Consider the following 14,586-nt stretch of genomic DNA (forward strand, 5'->3'; position numbering starts at 1 on the left):
GTCCAATATAGGCCCTGATAATACAAATAAATGGGACTATCCCGAACCTGAATGGAACAAATATTTCATGTGACTATGGAAATAATATCCACACGGTAGCCAGAGTTGCTGGAGATTATGTAAACCAATTTATTTATTGCAGTTTACTTCCACGTGAGAAATATCCAGCGTTTCCAGATGACCAAGGTATGTAGAGGAAAACAAGCTCGGTTCATTCTAACCACTTTTGTGGACATAATTTTTCATAGGCTTTTTTCTTTTTTTCCAATTGTATGTGCAGATAATGCATACAGGGAAAAAAAAAGACCCAAGCTGCTTCTGTTTTATATGGCATATGACTTTAAAGTGTAGGAGTTCCACCATCTTAACACAAATTGACAGTATCTCAGACCTATCAATTTTTGTTTTAAACATCAGAATTTAAAAGCCAGTTCATGTACTTATTTTATTAAGATTTATCTGGTTAGAGCTTCTGCTTTAGATTTAGTAAGTACTAAAACAAAAACGTTTTAGCCCTGGGGAAATAATGTTGCTACTCATATTGATATTTTCAATTGCTTTTGTTTAATTTCCCTCCCGAACATGCGCTACCTTTCAGGAGAAGTTCTGGAAGAAGAGCAAGTGTGTACCTAAAGGCAGCTCAGAAACTCTTAATCCTGTTTATGCAATCAAAAGCCAGACTGAGGTCTTCAAGTATCCCCCTGTCAGATGGTACCAAACGGGATGCCCATCTTGAGGCTCCATGGAGCTGTGTTCCGGAGGTGACAAACACCTGCAGATCTGATTGAAGTCAGCCGAGCCTTGATGACCGAGCTGACCAGATCTGATACTGGCCATTTAGCGATGGAGACAGCCCCATTTTATAGTTCCTTCTGAGAAGTTCGATGCTTCATTCCAGACTTGAGTGCTGGTTAAATTTTCATCTTTCAAGCCTGGAGTGAATGCTCTATTGAAGATGGCTGACTTCAGTAGGAGAAGAATTAGCCAGTCCTTTTGAAAATCCCACTCTTCATAGGCAAGTTTATAAAGCTGCATTGTTTTTCTCCCTAGCTATCCGAAGAATGGGAGATCATTAACTGTTCTGTATTGTTGGTTACGGCAGTATCCAAATGAATTTCTGGAATCCAATGCACTGATTTATTGTACATATTCTGAAAGAGGCATTGTCTCTTGTCCCTGGTGCTTATATGGCAAAATTGCAAAGAAAAAATATTAAGCAATTTTTGGGGGAGGGGGAGTTAGTATAGCATGTTAAGTAGCCAAAAAAGGGATTTCCACTCTTCTCTGTGGGTTTGTTGTCATGGGGAAAGTGAGCGGGGTTTTAAAACATGATAACTAACATGTTTTAATTACCACATTTTTTTTTAAATATCATTTAGCACCAACTGTAAGCGAAGACAATAATTAACTCTGCTAATTAACACTTGCACAACAAGCTGGAATTTTCTGCTGAAAGTCGCAATGTTCTTTTCTGGTGAGGGTGATGTAAAGCATTGATTTAAGAGGGAAGAGCTGAAAGTCAGAGGGCAAAAGATGAATGGTCCAAGCTCTGAAATGCAGCTCGGAGGAAGCCCTGGAGAAAACAAATCAGATTTAGCCCCTGTTTTCCCAAGGGTCTGTCTTGTCTCCTAAGCGTGAGCGCGAGCAAGAGGCTCTTGCAACCCAATATTCTTTGGCTTGATTCTCTCAGACCACGTGGTCGTCGAAACTGCTCTCCGGGTCAACAGCAAAAACATTATCCGGGCCAATTTCACCATCTACGATTGCAAAAGAACTGGAAACATTTACCCGAAGAGAGCGTAAGTGGCCCTGGCCGCAGGCGGTGGCAGGGTGCGGGTGGCACTGCGCTGGCCGAGTGGCACCGGGGCGATGGAGGCAGATGGAGTGGATTGAGGCCGGGAGGGTGCACGCACGCAGCCGGACGAGGGTCCCCCTGCGTGGGGTTAATGGGGGAGCGCGGCTGCCCTGCCAGCGGGGCGGCTGGGAGCCTGGGCAGAATTTGGCAGGAGCACAGGGGCTGCGCTGCCAGGGATTTACAAAGGAGGGTCCTCGCAGCATCTCGAGCCATCTGGACATGGTGGGTTTTTTTTAAACGTGAATAGTATTTTTATATAAAGCTTGTTCTGTTAACCCTTAGGCAGTGGAGCCGGCCTCCCCAGCGATCCCTGGGGGGGTCTGTGGGGCGGTGAGGGAGGGAGGGATGCGTTCCCTCTGCTCTGTCGCCCCTTCCAGCCCCAGGTGGGAGCAGCCACGTACCCTTCATTGACACGGTGGGCTGGAGGGGAAGGGTCTGCTGCCACCCACAGAAATTCATCCACCTTTCAGGAGCATTACACCGCATCCTGCCCGCCAGCAGTCCCACGCCCTGCGCAAACCATGGGGGAGAGCCTTCATCAGGCATGAGCGTGCCTGGCTCCCTGGAGAGACAGATGGGGGAAAAGGGTGTTTTGTGGGGAAAAGAGCATTTTTTGCTAAGCGGGGAGGGTGGCTCCCAATCTGCTGTGGTCTGGGGCCAGGCAGTGGCACCGCAGGCAGTGATGCCCCAGAGCTGCCCTCGGAGTGGCACAGGGGATGGTGGGCTCTGCCCGCATCCCCTGCCAGCTCCCAGGGAGAGGAGGAGAGGAAAACCCAGCACCTGCCGTGGGTTTTTCCAGGCACCATTAAAGAGTGAACACAATGCGTGAAGATTGATTGCACGGTTGAGGTTTGGCTCCCCTGAGCAGCCTGAAATCTGCTTCTCTCACCGCACCTTTGCCATTTCAGATGCACCAGCTGCCTCTCGACCAGGTGGAAGTGTCACTGGTGCCCCTCCACCTACACCTGCGTCTCCAACCACTCGCAGTGTGACGACGCGCTGCAGATGAAGGTAAGGCCCATCAGTCTTTGCTGCTTTGGGACACCTTCCTACATCGCGGTGCTGTTGCTGTTGTTTTCCTTCTTCTCCCGGGGATGGAGGCAGATGGCCTGGGTTTGGCAGTGCTGCCCCAGCGGGAGGGGCGCAGCTCGGAGGACGGTACTGCTCAGCGTCACTGACGTGCTGCCTGGCCTTGGGGAGTCTCTGCAGTTGGAAATGCAGTGATACGCATCTCGCTTCCAAAGGCTCAGCAGATGGAGAGCTGAAGGGCCGCCCTGGAGCGTTGGCTCTGCGTGCGTCGTGTTTGCGGCGCTCCCCGGCAGCGTGGGCAAGCATTGGGCTCAGGCCGGGCTCTGACCATCTCGCCTCCAGTTCCCCAGGCTGAGCCTTGCTTTACTGAGTGACCCTGGGGGGTCTTTAGGCATCGGTGTTCAGCACGGTCTCAGCCGCCCCTCCCAGCAGGCTCTGAGTCTCCTCCACCAGCGGCTGACACTTGCTAGCCATGGCTTGCCCAGGGCTGGAGTTGGGGCACCTTCCTCTGCTGGTGTCCAGGAGGGGGACGCGTGCAGGGCAGGTAGGCTGCAGCCATGCCATGCCTGGAGGCACGTGTATGTGAGGAGGCTGGCACCCTGGCTAAAGCATTCGGCTGTCCCAGTGCCCTCAGCGGGCTTTGTCCCTTGGCTCTTCATCACCTCTCATGTCTGGAGCAATGCCACTACTTCTCTGCATCCTGGGACGCCTGGGTTTGAGTAATACAATAAACGTTGCAATACTTTACAATTCGCTTAGCTTTGACTAGGCTGTTGTGGTATGTTAATAATTTGCTGGAGCACCACTGGTGATGCTCGTCTAAAGGAGAAAATCGCCCCTTTCCAAATTATAGCTTTAATAACCCAGAGGCTCAGTGTGTTCCTGCTTCTGAAATTTAAATTGGAAGTTAATTTAAATAAAATTGCCTTTTTAGCAATCAATCTGCCGTAGATCCAAGCCAAGCTTTTACACTGTAAATTGAATATCCCTTTAGCACTGGTGCTCTGCTCTCATGTCAGCTCTTCCAGCGTTCCCCATGCTCGTTGCCAGCAGGAGTTTGGCCCCGTATCAGAAGTCCCACCCTCACCCCCCGGGCTGACCCCAGGGCTGGCCCTGGCATCCGCTCCCCTCCAGCCGGGAGGAGGTGGGCGGCTGCAAACGCCGGGGATGGGGATGGAGATGGGGCCACCACGTCACAGCTCCACGTGGTCATGTCTACTGTAAAACCCTGGGAAGTATTTCCCGTCCCTGCCGGGTGGCAGCTGGGTGACAGCTCCCGGCAGCACAGGGCAGCGCTGGTCTGTCCTCCGGCTTGGGAAGCGTGTCTGGATCGGTTGTGCTTCCTTGTGCCTATCTGGGCTGCTTATACTGGGCAGTCTGAGGAAGCACCCTCCGCTTTTGTCAACTTCCCAGGTTTCAGAAAGTTATCTGGCATTTTCTCTTGCTGTCTGGATGGGTGCTGGGCGCTTGAAAACCACCACTGGATGGCTGCTCCTGGTGTGGGACCCATGCGCTGAGGCTGCGTGGTGGGGTGTCTGCCCCATGCCGGGACACGGGGAGCTGTGCCAGCGGTCTGGCGGTGTGCGGGGCTGCTGGGGCACGAGGCCTCGTGGCATGGAGGGCCCTGAGCCGTGGATGTTCGTGCTGCGCGTGGTCCCGGGCGCTGGGGCTTCCACTTGGGGCAGGGGCTCTGGGGCTGTCAGCCCTGCCAGTGGGTGACATCAGGGCTGTGGGGGCCGCTGGGGACCGCCACAGATTAGTCCTCGATCAATGTTTTTAGTTATGGCTGGTACGCATTGTTTCTTATTAAATCTAGAGGAAGAGCTTAGGCTGCGAGAGGACTTGTGAAGAAGGTCCCGTGTTATTGGATTGACTTTTTCCTTGACAAAGTGCCGCGTAGCCTGCAACTCAGCTGGCAGAGGCAAAAATTGCTTGAGATAATTTGTGTCCTTTGACTTAAGCGTAGCTGCTTCTTGAAAGGCAGGGTAAGAGCAGTTATTCAGCGGAGCAGGGAGCAGTGTGTTTTCCTAGCTCAGCCCAGGTGTCCCTCCCAGACTGTCTGGGGAGATGTTAGGGAGGATTTGAGAACCGCAGCTTGCCGAGTCCGGCTGCCCCATCATTCCCTGCCCCACAAGGCAGAACCTGGCCTTGTCCCCTCCCCTGCACGGAGCTCCTGGAGTGGGGACAAGCCATAAAACCGACGCTGTGGGGCTAAACCCCTGCTACAGTGTCCATGCCACTGGTGGGAGGGCGCGGGGCTTCTTGCATGGAGCCTCTTGGGGCCAGACCGAAATGATCCTTTGTAAAGCCAAACCTGAGGCTGTCGCCGTTGGTCGGTGATGCCTCCCACGGCACTGGACTCGCTGTGCGACCTGGTGTGCCAGCCGTTGGGTTTGGTGGATCTCCACGGCACGAAGCTGGGGGAAGTCCCGGGACGCGGGAACAAGCAGAGAGTAGTGTGATGGTGAGGTGGCATTGCCTGTGGTACTGCAAACAGGGAGCAGTCTGAGCCAGGGGTGGAGGGACCACAGCCACCTGGTCCCTCCGAGCTGGCAGGACATCCCTGCCCTGTCTGAGCTCGCTCCTGCCCCTGTGCGTGGGCCAGCACCCAGCACTCGTGCGGCCACGTGCTGGAGGAACTGGCCCAGCCAAAATCAAACCCAACAGAGACATTGTTCTGCTCCTGAGTGCCAGTGCCGGTGTGAAGGGCGGACACAGGTACTGAGACAGCTGGACCTTGGCAGCCCGGCATCAGCTCTGCCTCCCTGGCCACGGGGACCGTGCAGGACAGCGTGGCACAGGGTGCTCGCATATCATCATGGGGAAGAGCTGCTCTTCTACCCGGAGGGAGGAAATTAGGGTCATAGACATGCGTCTCAAGGACTCTCGCCTAGATGTTAAGGAGAGCTGCACCTGGTCTTCCCACTCTGCTCCCATCACCTCGAGCAGGTGGTGAGAGCCAGGGCAACCCTCTGGCAAGGATAACTGTGCCTATCCTTCCTTAAGGATAACTGTGCCTACCCTTGCTTTCTTGCCTCTGATTTCCTACTCCAGAGGTACAGTTGAGTTGGATGCTGCACCTGGTTTGGGCACACTTCTGTTTTATCTTTGTGCCTTTTTTAGCTCTTTCCACTGATATCAGTGAGCAGCCTGCAGGATGAGGTGCTCTGTAGCCCTGGAAACATGGTGCCTCATCTTATAGTCTGAGCTTTCAGTAAACAAACCATTGCTGGTGTGGCTGCACCTGAAAACTGGTCTGCTGGGAAGCCAGCATCATATTGGCTTCATCCGCAGCATTTTAAACATTCAGACCCTTTGCCCTGATCCAGACGTGAATGATATAATCAGCTGGAAAGCTCTATTTCTAGGCGCTGATGAACAGCAGGAGAAGGGGCTGCAAGACGACAAGTTAATCAGTCCTCTAAAGTGTATTTATCTAGCAAGCTATGCCAGCTGCTGTGACATGCAAGGACACACCAGGCCATAGGAGCTTTTGCATGAATTTTCAGTTGTAGCCCTGCTGGTTTTATTTTAACTCTTTTGATACTCCCAGAAGGGGCTTGGGACTGAAATTTGTTGTTTTACTTCTGTTATCATGTGTATCTCTGTTATTTAATCTCCTTGTTTAGGTGGCACCAACTGTGCTTGGTTAAGAATAGTGTCCTGACAGAAATGAAGCGTGTTTTGCAGAGTCAAACAGGCACTTCCAGATAGTCCCCTTACCCCAGTTAGGTCTGGGGAAGGCAAGAGAGAAACCTCATGCTCACTGAGTGTCCAGCACTAGGGATGTGTCCTGCTGGGCATCTCAGTGCTAGGAGGGCAGGCTCTACTGCTCGTCAGAGCAGCAGCAGCACTGTCATCAGCAGAGTCACAGTGGGGTAACCTTTAATGCAAGTGAGAAGGAAATCTTGCCTGCTGCAAATTATTCTGCATAATGGACCAAATATTTTGTTGTCTTTTACCCCAATGCCTCCATTGTCAAAGGCATTAATCTCGATATACCCTGGGGCAATGGAGAATCTGGCTTCATTTTTGCTGTAGTTTTGCAGTGTGATTTACATCTCATGAGAGAACAGGATGGGCTTGTCATACAGACTTGAATTCTGAGTCAGCTCCAGTATCTGAGCATCAATTTAAAGTGAGAACAAAAGTAGCGGGACAGATGACCTTTTAAAATCATTTTTCAGCTTCATTTAGGCCTTTCATTTCAGCTGTCCTACTGCTGCAGTCCCCTCGCTGAAGCCCCTATAGCTCATTATACCCTTTCCTTTGCGCGCACACACACAAATCCCTGCACGCTTCTGAAATGACACTGTGCAGGAGGGAGACCACTGGGAAGTGAAATCTCTGCAGGGGCTTGCAGAAATGTGCATTGCGATGTATGAGACATAGGCTTCCAGCTGGCAGGAGGGGGGTCGCACCGGCAGATTTGCCGTTGTAGGCTGCAGTGCCTCCTTTTTGTATCACTCCGGCCCCATCTTCTAACATTTAAGTGCATGTAATGAGGGAGCTGCCCATAGTGGCAGCTGAGGAGTGCATACGCATTTGCTTTTTATCTGGGAGTACATTTTTTTTCCAGCGCAGGAAGATCAAAGTGCAGGCTTGGCAGCCTCACTGTCCAGGGGCCGGGAGCTGCCGATGTCCCCGAGCTGGCGGAGGAGCCCAGCAGGAGCGAGAGGGGAATTCCTACTGTACTTCTCCCTTTGCCGGGCCGTGACTGCTGGCCCACGGCAGTGGCCGAGCCCTCCTGGAAACCCGGCCACCATGCTGTTGTTATCTGGCAGCTAGCAGAGGGGTGGATTTTAAGGCAGTGCCGTGCTGGGCTGGACTTAAAGCCTTCCTTGGGGGTGGAAGGCTCCACGTGGGATTACCGCTCTGTGTATCACAGTGCCATTTTGATATTTCACTTTCTGGGGTTACAGTGTGGTCTCACTTTATAGATGTAGTGAAATTAATCTTATCAGGGACCCTTATGTGTTCTTTGCCTCATCATTGAGGACACTCAGCATGAACCCAGCACAGCTAACCTCTTTTTTTTTTCTTGTTTTGTACCTAACAGAAGAAAATTGACTGTCCCCGAATTGTACCTGCCTCTTTGGATCCAATGCCCACGGGAGTATCTCGGGACATTATGATCTCACTGGCTAACACAACTTTCTCTAAGGTAAATGAGTTACTAGAGAGATTAGGAAGGTTCAGATGAGATTAGGCTGGTGTGCAGCAAGGTGGTCGGGACAGCCAAAGGGATTTTAAGTACTATCTGATTTCTGCCTCGGGAGCGGGTGATGGGGCCAGTCCTAGCTTGTGTTAGCAGCTGAAATTGCTGTATTAACAAAAGACGTTGGTGGAAAGCAGCCACCCCGATGGTGAGTGAGGTTGCATGGCAAAGCCGGAGGGAGATGCTGTTTGTATCCAAGCATTCTCCAGGGATCTCCTACAATTAGTGACAGGCTTTTTGCATTCGGTGGAAAAAGGAGGTTTATACACCTTGTAAAACAGTCACTAGAACAAAATGTTTGGGGGAAATAGAATTCCTGGTTTCCGTGTGGGTGTTCGCTCCACCACAGAGCATGCTGGTGTCGTGCTCTCCTAGCGCTGTGTGCCAGCCCAGCCCTGCTGCCCCACACTTAGGAATGAAGGACAAAGCCCCGAGCTGCGGGCAGAGAGCCCTGTGCTGGCTAAGCCACTGCTTGGAGCACAGCGTGGAAATGTGTTTTAACTTAACTTCTGGTCATCACTGCAGAGCTCTTTTTTTTTGTGAAGAAATCCTTTCTGTGACATTTTCTGGCATGCAAATTGTAATAGGGCGAAAAACAGGAGTGGACGTCAAATGGTGCCTTTGGAGATGCATTGCACGCCAGGAGGAACCAGAGGAATTTGGGGCACTGGGAAAGCGCTTGACTAAGCTCTGGTATTTGTAGAAAGCCGCCCTGTATCATTTTGGGTCAAGTTTTCAGCGGGGCCCATGGGACCTGATTCGCCATGCCCCTGTGGAGGATACCTGCATGCTGGACAGCCAGGCATCTCCTCTTTCTGCAGGGAAAGGAGAAGGTTGGAAATGCTGGTGGAGCTGCCTGGCTTGCTGCGCCGGGGGCAGCGGGGGTGCTGCCAGGCGCTGTGGAGGCACTACTTCCACCGGACCTCCTGCCCTTTGGCATGGGGGCAGAAAGAAGCTCTCCCTGCCTGGCTGGGGCTGCCATTTCCTGCATGGTCCGGCCTCTGTAGAGGAGGATGTGCCCTCCGCAGTCAGCAAAAAAAGGCGAGAAGTCCGTCTTCCTCTGTGGATGCTGGAGGTGGCTGAAGAGGAAGCAATACCGCATGTAACCCAATAGGAAATGAAGTCAGCAGGAAAGGGGCCAAGGCACCGCCGCTCCTGGGGCGGCTGGAGAGGCTCTGGCAGTCCGGCTTCCTCCCACCACCATCTGCAAACTGTCCCGGGCCGCTGGGCGGGATTCCTTCCCCTTTCCTCTCTGCAGGAGCTCGCGAGCACTGCTGGAGCTCAGAGCATCGGAGACATGTGCCCCGACACCTTCGCTGCTGCGGGGGGACTGTCCGGGCGGTGGGCGAGAGGCGAGGGGCGGGGCCAGTGGGCAAAGCAGAGGCTGCCTGGGTGCAAACGAGGCACTGGAGAAGATTCCAGTTTCCCCGTCACGGCCGCGTGTGTGTTCGCTGAGCCAGCAGCTGTCTGCCAGGAGTCTTGGTGCTTTCTTTCATGTCTTTTATCAGATCTGTTGGTTTTCAAAGGGTAGTTAGACCTCAGTAGTGGTGGAGCATCAACCTGCTTGGAGATAGGATTTTTTCCTGCAGGATGGAGGCACAGCAGTAACTCGTGGCAGGATATCATCCTTGTGTTATCAGGAAAACAGCACACAAAATCTGCCTTTGAACGTACTCCCAGCTGGGTCCTCATTTGAATTAGAGATTTGCTCTGTGCAAAAGGTGGCTTTGAGCCCAAATCACTGACTGCTTTGGTCTGGTTTGGGCGAGGTGGCTTGGGACCATGTTGGCTCTCAGTCTGCATTGCAAGCATGATCTCTAAACACCCCTGGTCCAGAGGAACCCAGGTACCCAGCTGGCAGGGGTTACGAGAGCGTAGCCCAGCCAGGCATGTCTGCTGGTCTGCATGTGCCGTGGGTCAGACACGTCTCCTGGTCTGTGCATGCTGTGTCTCAGGCACGTCTCCTGGTCTGCACGTGCCACATGTCCCCGGCTTGAGAGCGGCTGCCCCACGGCTGGTCATGACACTTTACAGCAGCACACTGGGCGAGAGCAAGGGACAGAGCTTAGCTCCACATTCGATGCTCAGCCTGCAGCAGTTTTATTTATAGGTGTGTAACAGAGCTGGATTAATTAGGCACAGATCCCAGTCCCATTTACAGTATTGGGTTCTGATCTCCTATTTGACTTGAATGCAGTTCAGGTACTGATGGCAAAAACAGGGTGAGACTCTGCGCCCACCATATCAGTTGACTGAGACAGAGAACTGCACAAAACAGTTGTTGCAGCCCTTCTGCCCTTGTCTTCCCTCCCAGGAGACAGCTCTGGAGTGCCATTTTGGGACAGACAGGACGTTTGAAGCCCGGTGGGTGAACTCCTCCGCCGTGGAGTGCGTACACGTGCTGGTGAGTTGGGGGATGAGGCCGCCAGCCCCTGCTGCCCTCCGCAGCGTGGGGCAGGTCTGAGGGCAGGGAGGGTCTTGCTCCCCACCTCCCACCTGGCGGCTGGGATGTCACCTCCCCTCCTCCCTCCCTCCACATCCAGCTGAAAAAAGTGCAAACTGGGTTCACCCCTCCGGCAAGAGGCTCTTTGCTTGTGCTGATGCTGGAAGGGCATTCATGAGTTGCCAATGCTGCATTGTTTGCTCTGTGGATATCTGCAGTGGCTCCAGCCCCTGCTCCGCTGGGGTTTGGGAAGGAGCTGCTTGTTTACCTTTTGAAATGGGAAGAGTTCAGTTCAGGCAAAAAATTTGGCCACCTTTCAGTGTTGCTATTTCTGTAGCTCTTATTCTGAACTAGGAATTGGCCTGAGAAAATGCTCAGACACTCACCGAAGAGCAGTGTGTGGTTGTTGGAGGGCAAACTGCACCTCTGAAATGCAGCAAATATTTGGGCTTCCACCAATGGGAATATTGTGAGTGGAAGCCGGAGAGGAGCACTTTCCCATCACATCACCTGCAAAACTCTCTATTGTAGCCCGGCACTGAAAATGTGCAGACTGGCCAGTCTGTTAGTTTTCCTGTCCGCTTCTACTAAAAATAGCAGCAAGCCAGGGCTCTGCTCTCACGGCGGTGCATGCTGTGCGCTGGTGCCCTGCGTTGGCACCTCAGCAAAACAATTAAAACAAGAAAACAGCTTCCCTCTCTTTCTCTCTGCTAAAGATGAGACCCTCCTGTACTGAGAAGCAGTGGTCAGAGAAGCCTTAAGAGGAATGTTAATCCCTGTAGTGTGTGTATGGAGCCTTGTATTTTACTAAATTTCCTAAGCTTTTGTTTATTTGTTTTTTGTGTGCAGCTCCACACATCAGAAAAAAGCCATCTCTTCCCAGTGAACCTTCAGCTGAAGGACAGACCAGACAGATTTATTGACAGTCCAGAGATGATGACAGGTCTGAGTTGAAAATATTTTTATTCTGCTCTCATCTGGTCAGCTTGAATGACTCTAAAATCCTGACAAAGTTTATGGGTTCAGGAGAGAGACCATGGCTCAGCCGGGCACAGCTCAGTTCTTTCTCTCAGGCAAACGCAAAAAACATATTTACCCAGAGTTGCACCCATGTGAACGTGTCCCCAGAAACCACATGGACGCCTACGGACATTCCCTTTACACCCAGGGAGAGTCAAGCCCCGTCCGTGAGCTCAGGCAGCAGTTGAGGTCTCGCCTGCCAGCGATGCGTGGGACGGGGTGTGCTGGTGCTCTTGGTCACAGCAGAGATGTGGAGCGTCCCCAGGGTCAGGGAGGAATTCCTCTCGGAGGAGATAAGGGATGGGGGAGGGCTCTGCCCTGGGCTCTCACAGGAGCATGGCATCAAGGTTCAGCATGCTGTAAAAATTGAGTCTTTTTTTTTTCCTCCTGTGCTGAGAAAGAATAAAATGTGTAAACACATTTCACCCCTGGCCCGCTCTCTGTCTCTGGGAAGAACGCTCGGATTCCCAAAAAAGCCCTTGCTACATCAGCAGACTAAGGAAGGCGGGCAAAGAGTCAGATTGAGAGTGCACTCAGACAAGGCGTTTAGATAGGACGAGCCCAGCCAGTCGACCAACAGAGCCAGCGTTTGCACAACAGCCGCCTCTCCCTGCCCTGGCCAGAGACTCGATGTTGCACCTAGCTGTGTGCTCTTGTTGCAGGCAGCAGCTTTTGGGCTCTTTTCCCTCTCAGTAGTGTCAGCAATTGTAGTAGAAGGAACCGATTTACCCTAGATGTGAATGAGAACTAGATGCCTGAAGTAAGATTTTCTTTGGAGGATAGCTGTAATAGGTAGAGAGACATTAAAACCATCAGCCACTGACCCAGGATAAAAAGGTTTCCCCATAGTAAATCCCAGTGTATGAAAGAGGCTTATCTTGCAAAGCATTCCATGTTGGTGAAATAACCTTGTGAAATACCAGCATGGATAGGCATGAGATGTGACTTCCTTGCAGAAAGAAGAGGCTGTCCGTATTTTTGAGATACAGAGGTAACCCTGAGGAGAGGGGCAGGAGATCTGAGCTAAGACTAATTTGATGTGCAAGAGAAGACTCTTAGTTCTTGGCGTGGGTGGTGCTGGGAGCAGGAACGACAGCAGAAAGAGCATGGTGGCATCCCCCCTCCTGCACAGAGAAAGAGCTCGCTAACACAGACTGTGTTTGCATTGGTATGAATTTGCCAGAATATTTGGAGACGCTGTGGAACCATTAGACTGCTCTGGCTCCTCCTCACCTTGATCACATTGGTGCAAGTAAAATTAGAGAGGCTGACTGGCAAGCAGAGACAGAGGTCTGCCAGGCCAATTATAAATGTGTGCATCTTTTATACTGTCTTTAATGGAATTATTGTTATTAGTGTTTATTATTCCAATATTTATTAGCTTTTATTATAAACTGCATTTTGGTAGTCCACTGAAGGAATCCCAGCTCTCTGCTGTTGGGTGGAAAACCAACCAGTGTAACTCACCGAGTCGACTCAAGAGAAGGTGAAACAAGCTCATTTTCTTGTGGAGAATGGGAGACTCCCTCAGTGCTGATGACGTTTCATTAGCACAAGCACAGGCAGACCGTTGAAGGCTGAGGGATTCGTTAGTTGCTTATGAAGTGCCTTGAGATCCTCCCGTGAACAGAAGTGCAAAATGTGACTGTTTCTTTGTTTTATGTTCTCCTGCAAAGTCTCCTCTGGGGAAAAGGGTGTGAAAGCAACGTTTCCTGAGTGTTTCTGGCTGTTTATCTCAGCGGATACCCACACTCCAGCAGCAGAAGTCTTTAGGCTGGAGAGGAAATGTAACCTAGGGCACCAGCTAATGAAGAGGTGAAAGCGGTGTAGGAAAATGATGTGGAAGCTGAGCTGAGCAGATCTGAAGGGAGAAGTCAATGAAAGGGGCCCATGGTCACCAGGGGGAAGGAAAGGAACTGTAAACATTGTACTAAGCACTGTAACCATCCAATTTTTGTCAGAGTGTGGAAGCAATGTGATTGCTTTGCTAACAGGATGGAGCCAGCTTTGCCAGGCAGCTTCCCGTGTGGATGCTGAGAGTTGGAAACATGTAGTATAAATCGACAAAAGGTTCTGAGTTTGGGTGTTGTTTGTTTTTCAAGAGGAAGAAAAGGAAAAGAAAGTGCTAAATTACATTGCAGTGAGAACAAGCACCCAGTCCTTCTGGGAAATCTTCAGGATGGCAGCCAAGCGCTGCCTCATCTTGCTGTATGTGCAAGCTGCTCTGCTCATCCACTGGATTTCAGATGTTACTTGGATTAATATAGCAGGGGGTGGGGGGAGTAGGGGGGTGTTTGACTGCCTCAAGCTAAGCAAAGCTATGAAACTGTCAGGCCCAGGAGCTCACATTTTCTGTTGTCTCTGGTGGTTTAGTGGAGGTGTACAACTGTGCAACTGGGAGTGCTGACTGTTCTCAGTGCCTGGGGAGGGAGGACCTGGGGCACCGCTGCGTCTGGAGTGAGAGCAGCTCCAGCTGCAGGCTGCACAGCGAGCCCTCCCAGGTCTCAGACATCTGCCCAGCTCCAGAGATTAAGAAGGTAAGACCCCAACGCGCGTGTGGCATAGCAGGTGGTGTAGAGGGCTGATATCGGCTGCGCTGTCCCTGTCTGGGGGCAAAGGAGGAGCCATGCTTTGTCCCTGGCAAAGGACAGGGTCAAGACCAGTGCTGAATTATTCATTGATTTCCTATGCTGTTGAGTCACCTGATGCCAAGGACATCTTGCTAGTGACAAGATCCAATCTTCATCATGTTAGTGGGAAAAACAACAGCAGCACAATCAAAATGTCCCAGAGTTCCTGGGGTTGGTAAAAGCGAAAAAGATTATAGGGTCGACTGAAGGGTTCTTATCAGGAATAGCATTTAGTGGAGCATAGCTGAAGTGTGAACCTGAGCCCTATCTCCAGGTACATGTGTTCTGCAGTTCTGCTGAGATTAAGAGTGGCAGAAGGACCTTTTGGCATTATGCATTTTGAAATGGGTTTTATTTAAATTTTAGTTGAATGAATGTTTGTTGGGGGCAT

General features: G+C 51.5%; 1 protein-coding gene across 1 annotated transcript in view; it reads left to right on the top strand.

Annotated features, from left to right (window-relative positions):
• The window catches only part of PLXND1 (plexin D1), a gene marked incomplete at its 5' end in the record, with an annotated part of 83,890 nt that overhangs the window by 27,798 nt on the left and 41,506 nt on the right, over positions 1-14,586 (top strand). The window contains 7 exons of the mRNA XM_010573104.1: positions 12-186; positions 1,691-1,799; positions 2,764-2,866; positions 7,944-8,048; positions 10,417-10,506; positions 11,395-11,488; positions 13,939-14,102. Of these exons, the coding sequence (XP_010571406.1) occupies positions 12-186; positions 1,691-1,799; positions 2,764-2,866; positions 7,944-8,048; positions 10,417-10,506; positions 11,395-11,488; positions 13,939-14,102 (840 nt within the window). The remainder of the gene's footprint in view (positions 1-11; positions 187-1,690; positions 1,800-2,763; positions 2,867-7,943; positions 8,049-10,416; positions 10,507-11,394; positions 11,489-13,938; positions 14,103-14,586) is intronic.

The sequence above is a fragment of the Haliaeetus leucocephalus genome, unplaced genomic scaffold (genome assembly GCF_000737465.1).
Source record: "Haliaeetus leucocephalus isolate CR32 unplaced genomic scaffold, Haliaeetus_leucocephalus-4.0 Scaffold2, whole genome shotgun sequence".
NCBI classification, from domain to species: domain Eukaryota; kingdom Metazoa; phylum Chordata; class Aves; order Accipitriformes; family Accipitridae; genus Haliaeetus; species Haliaeetus leucocephalus.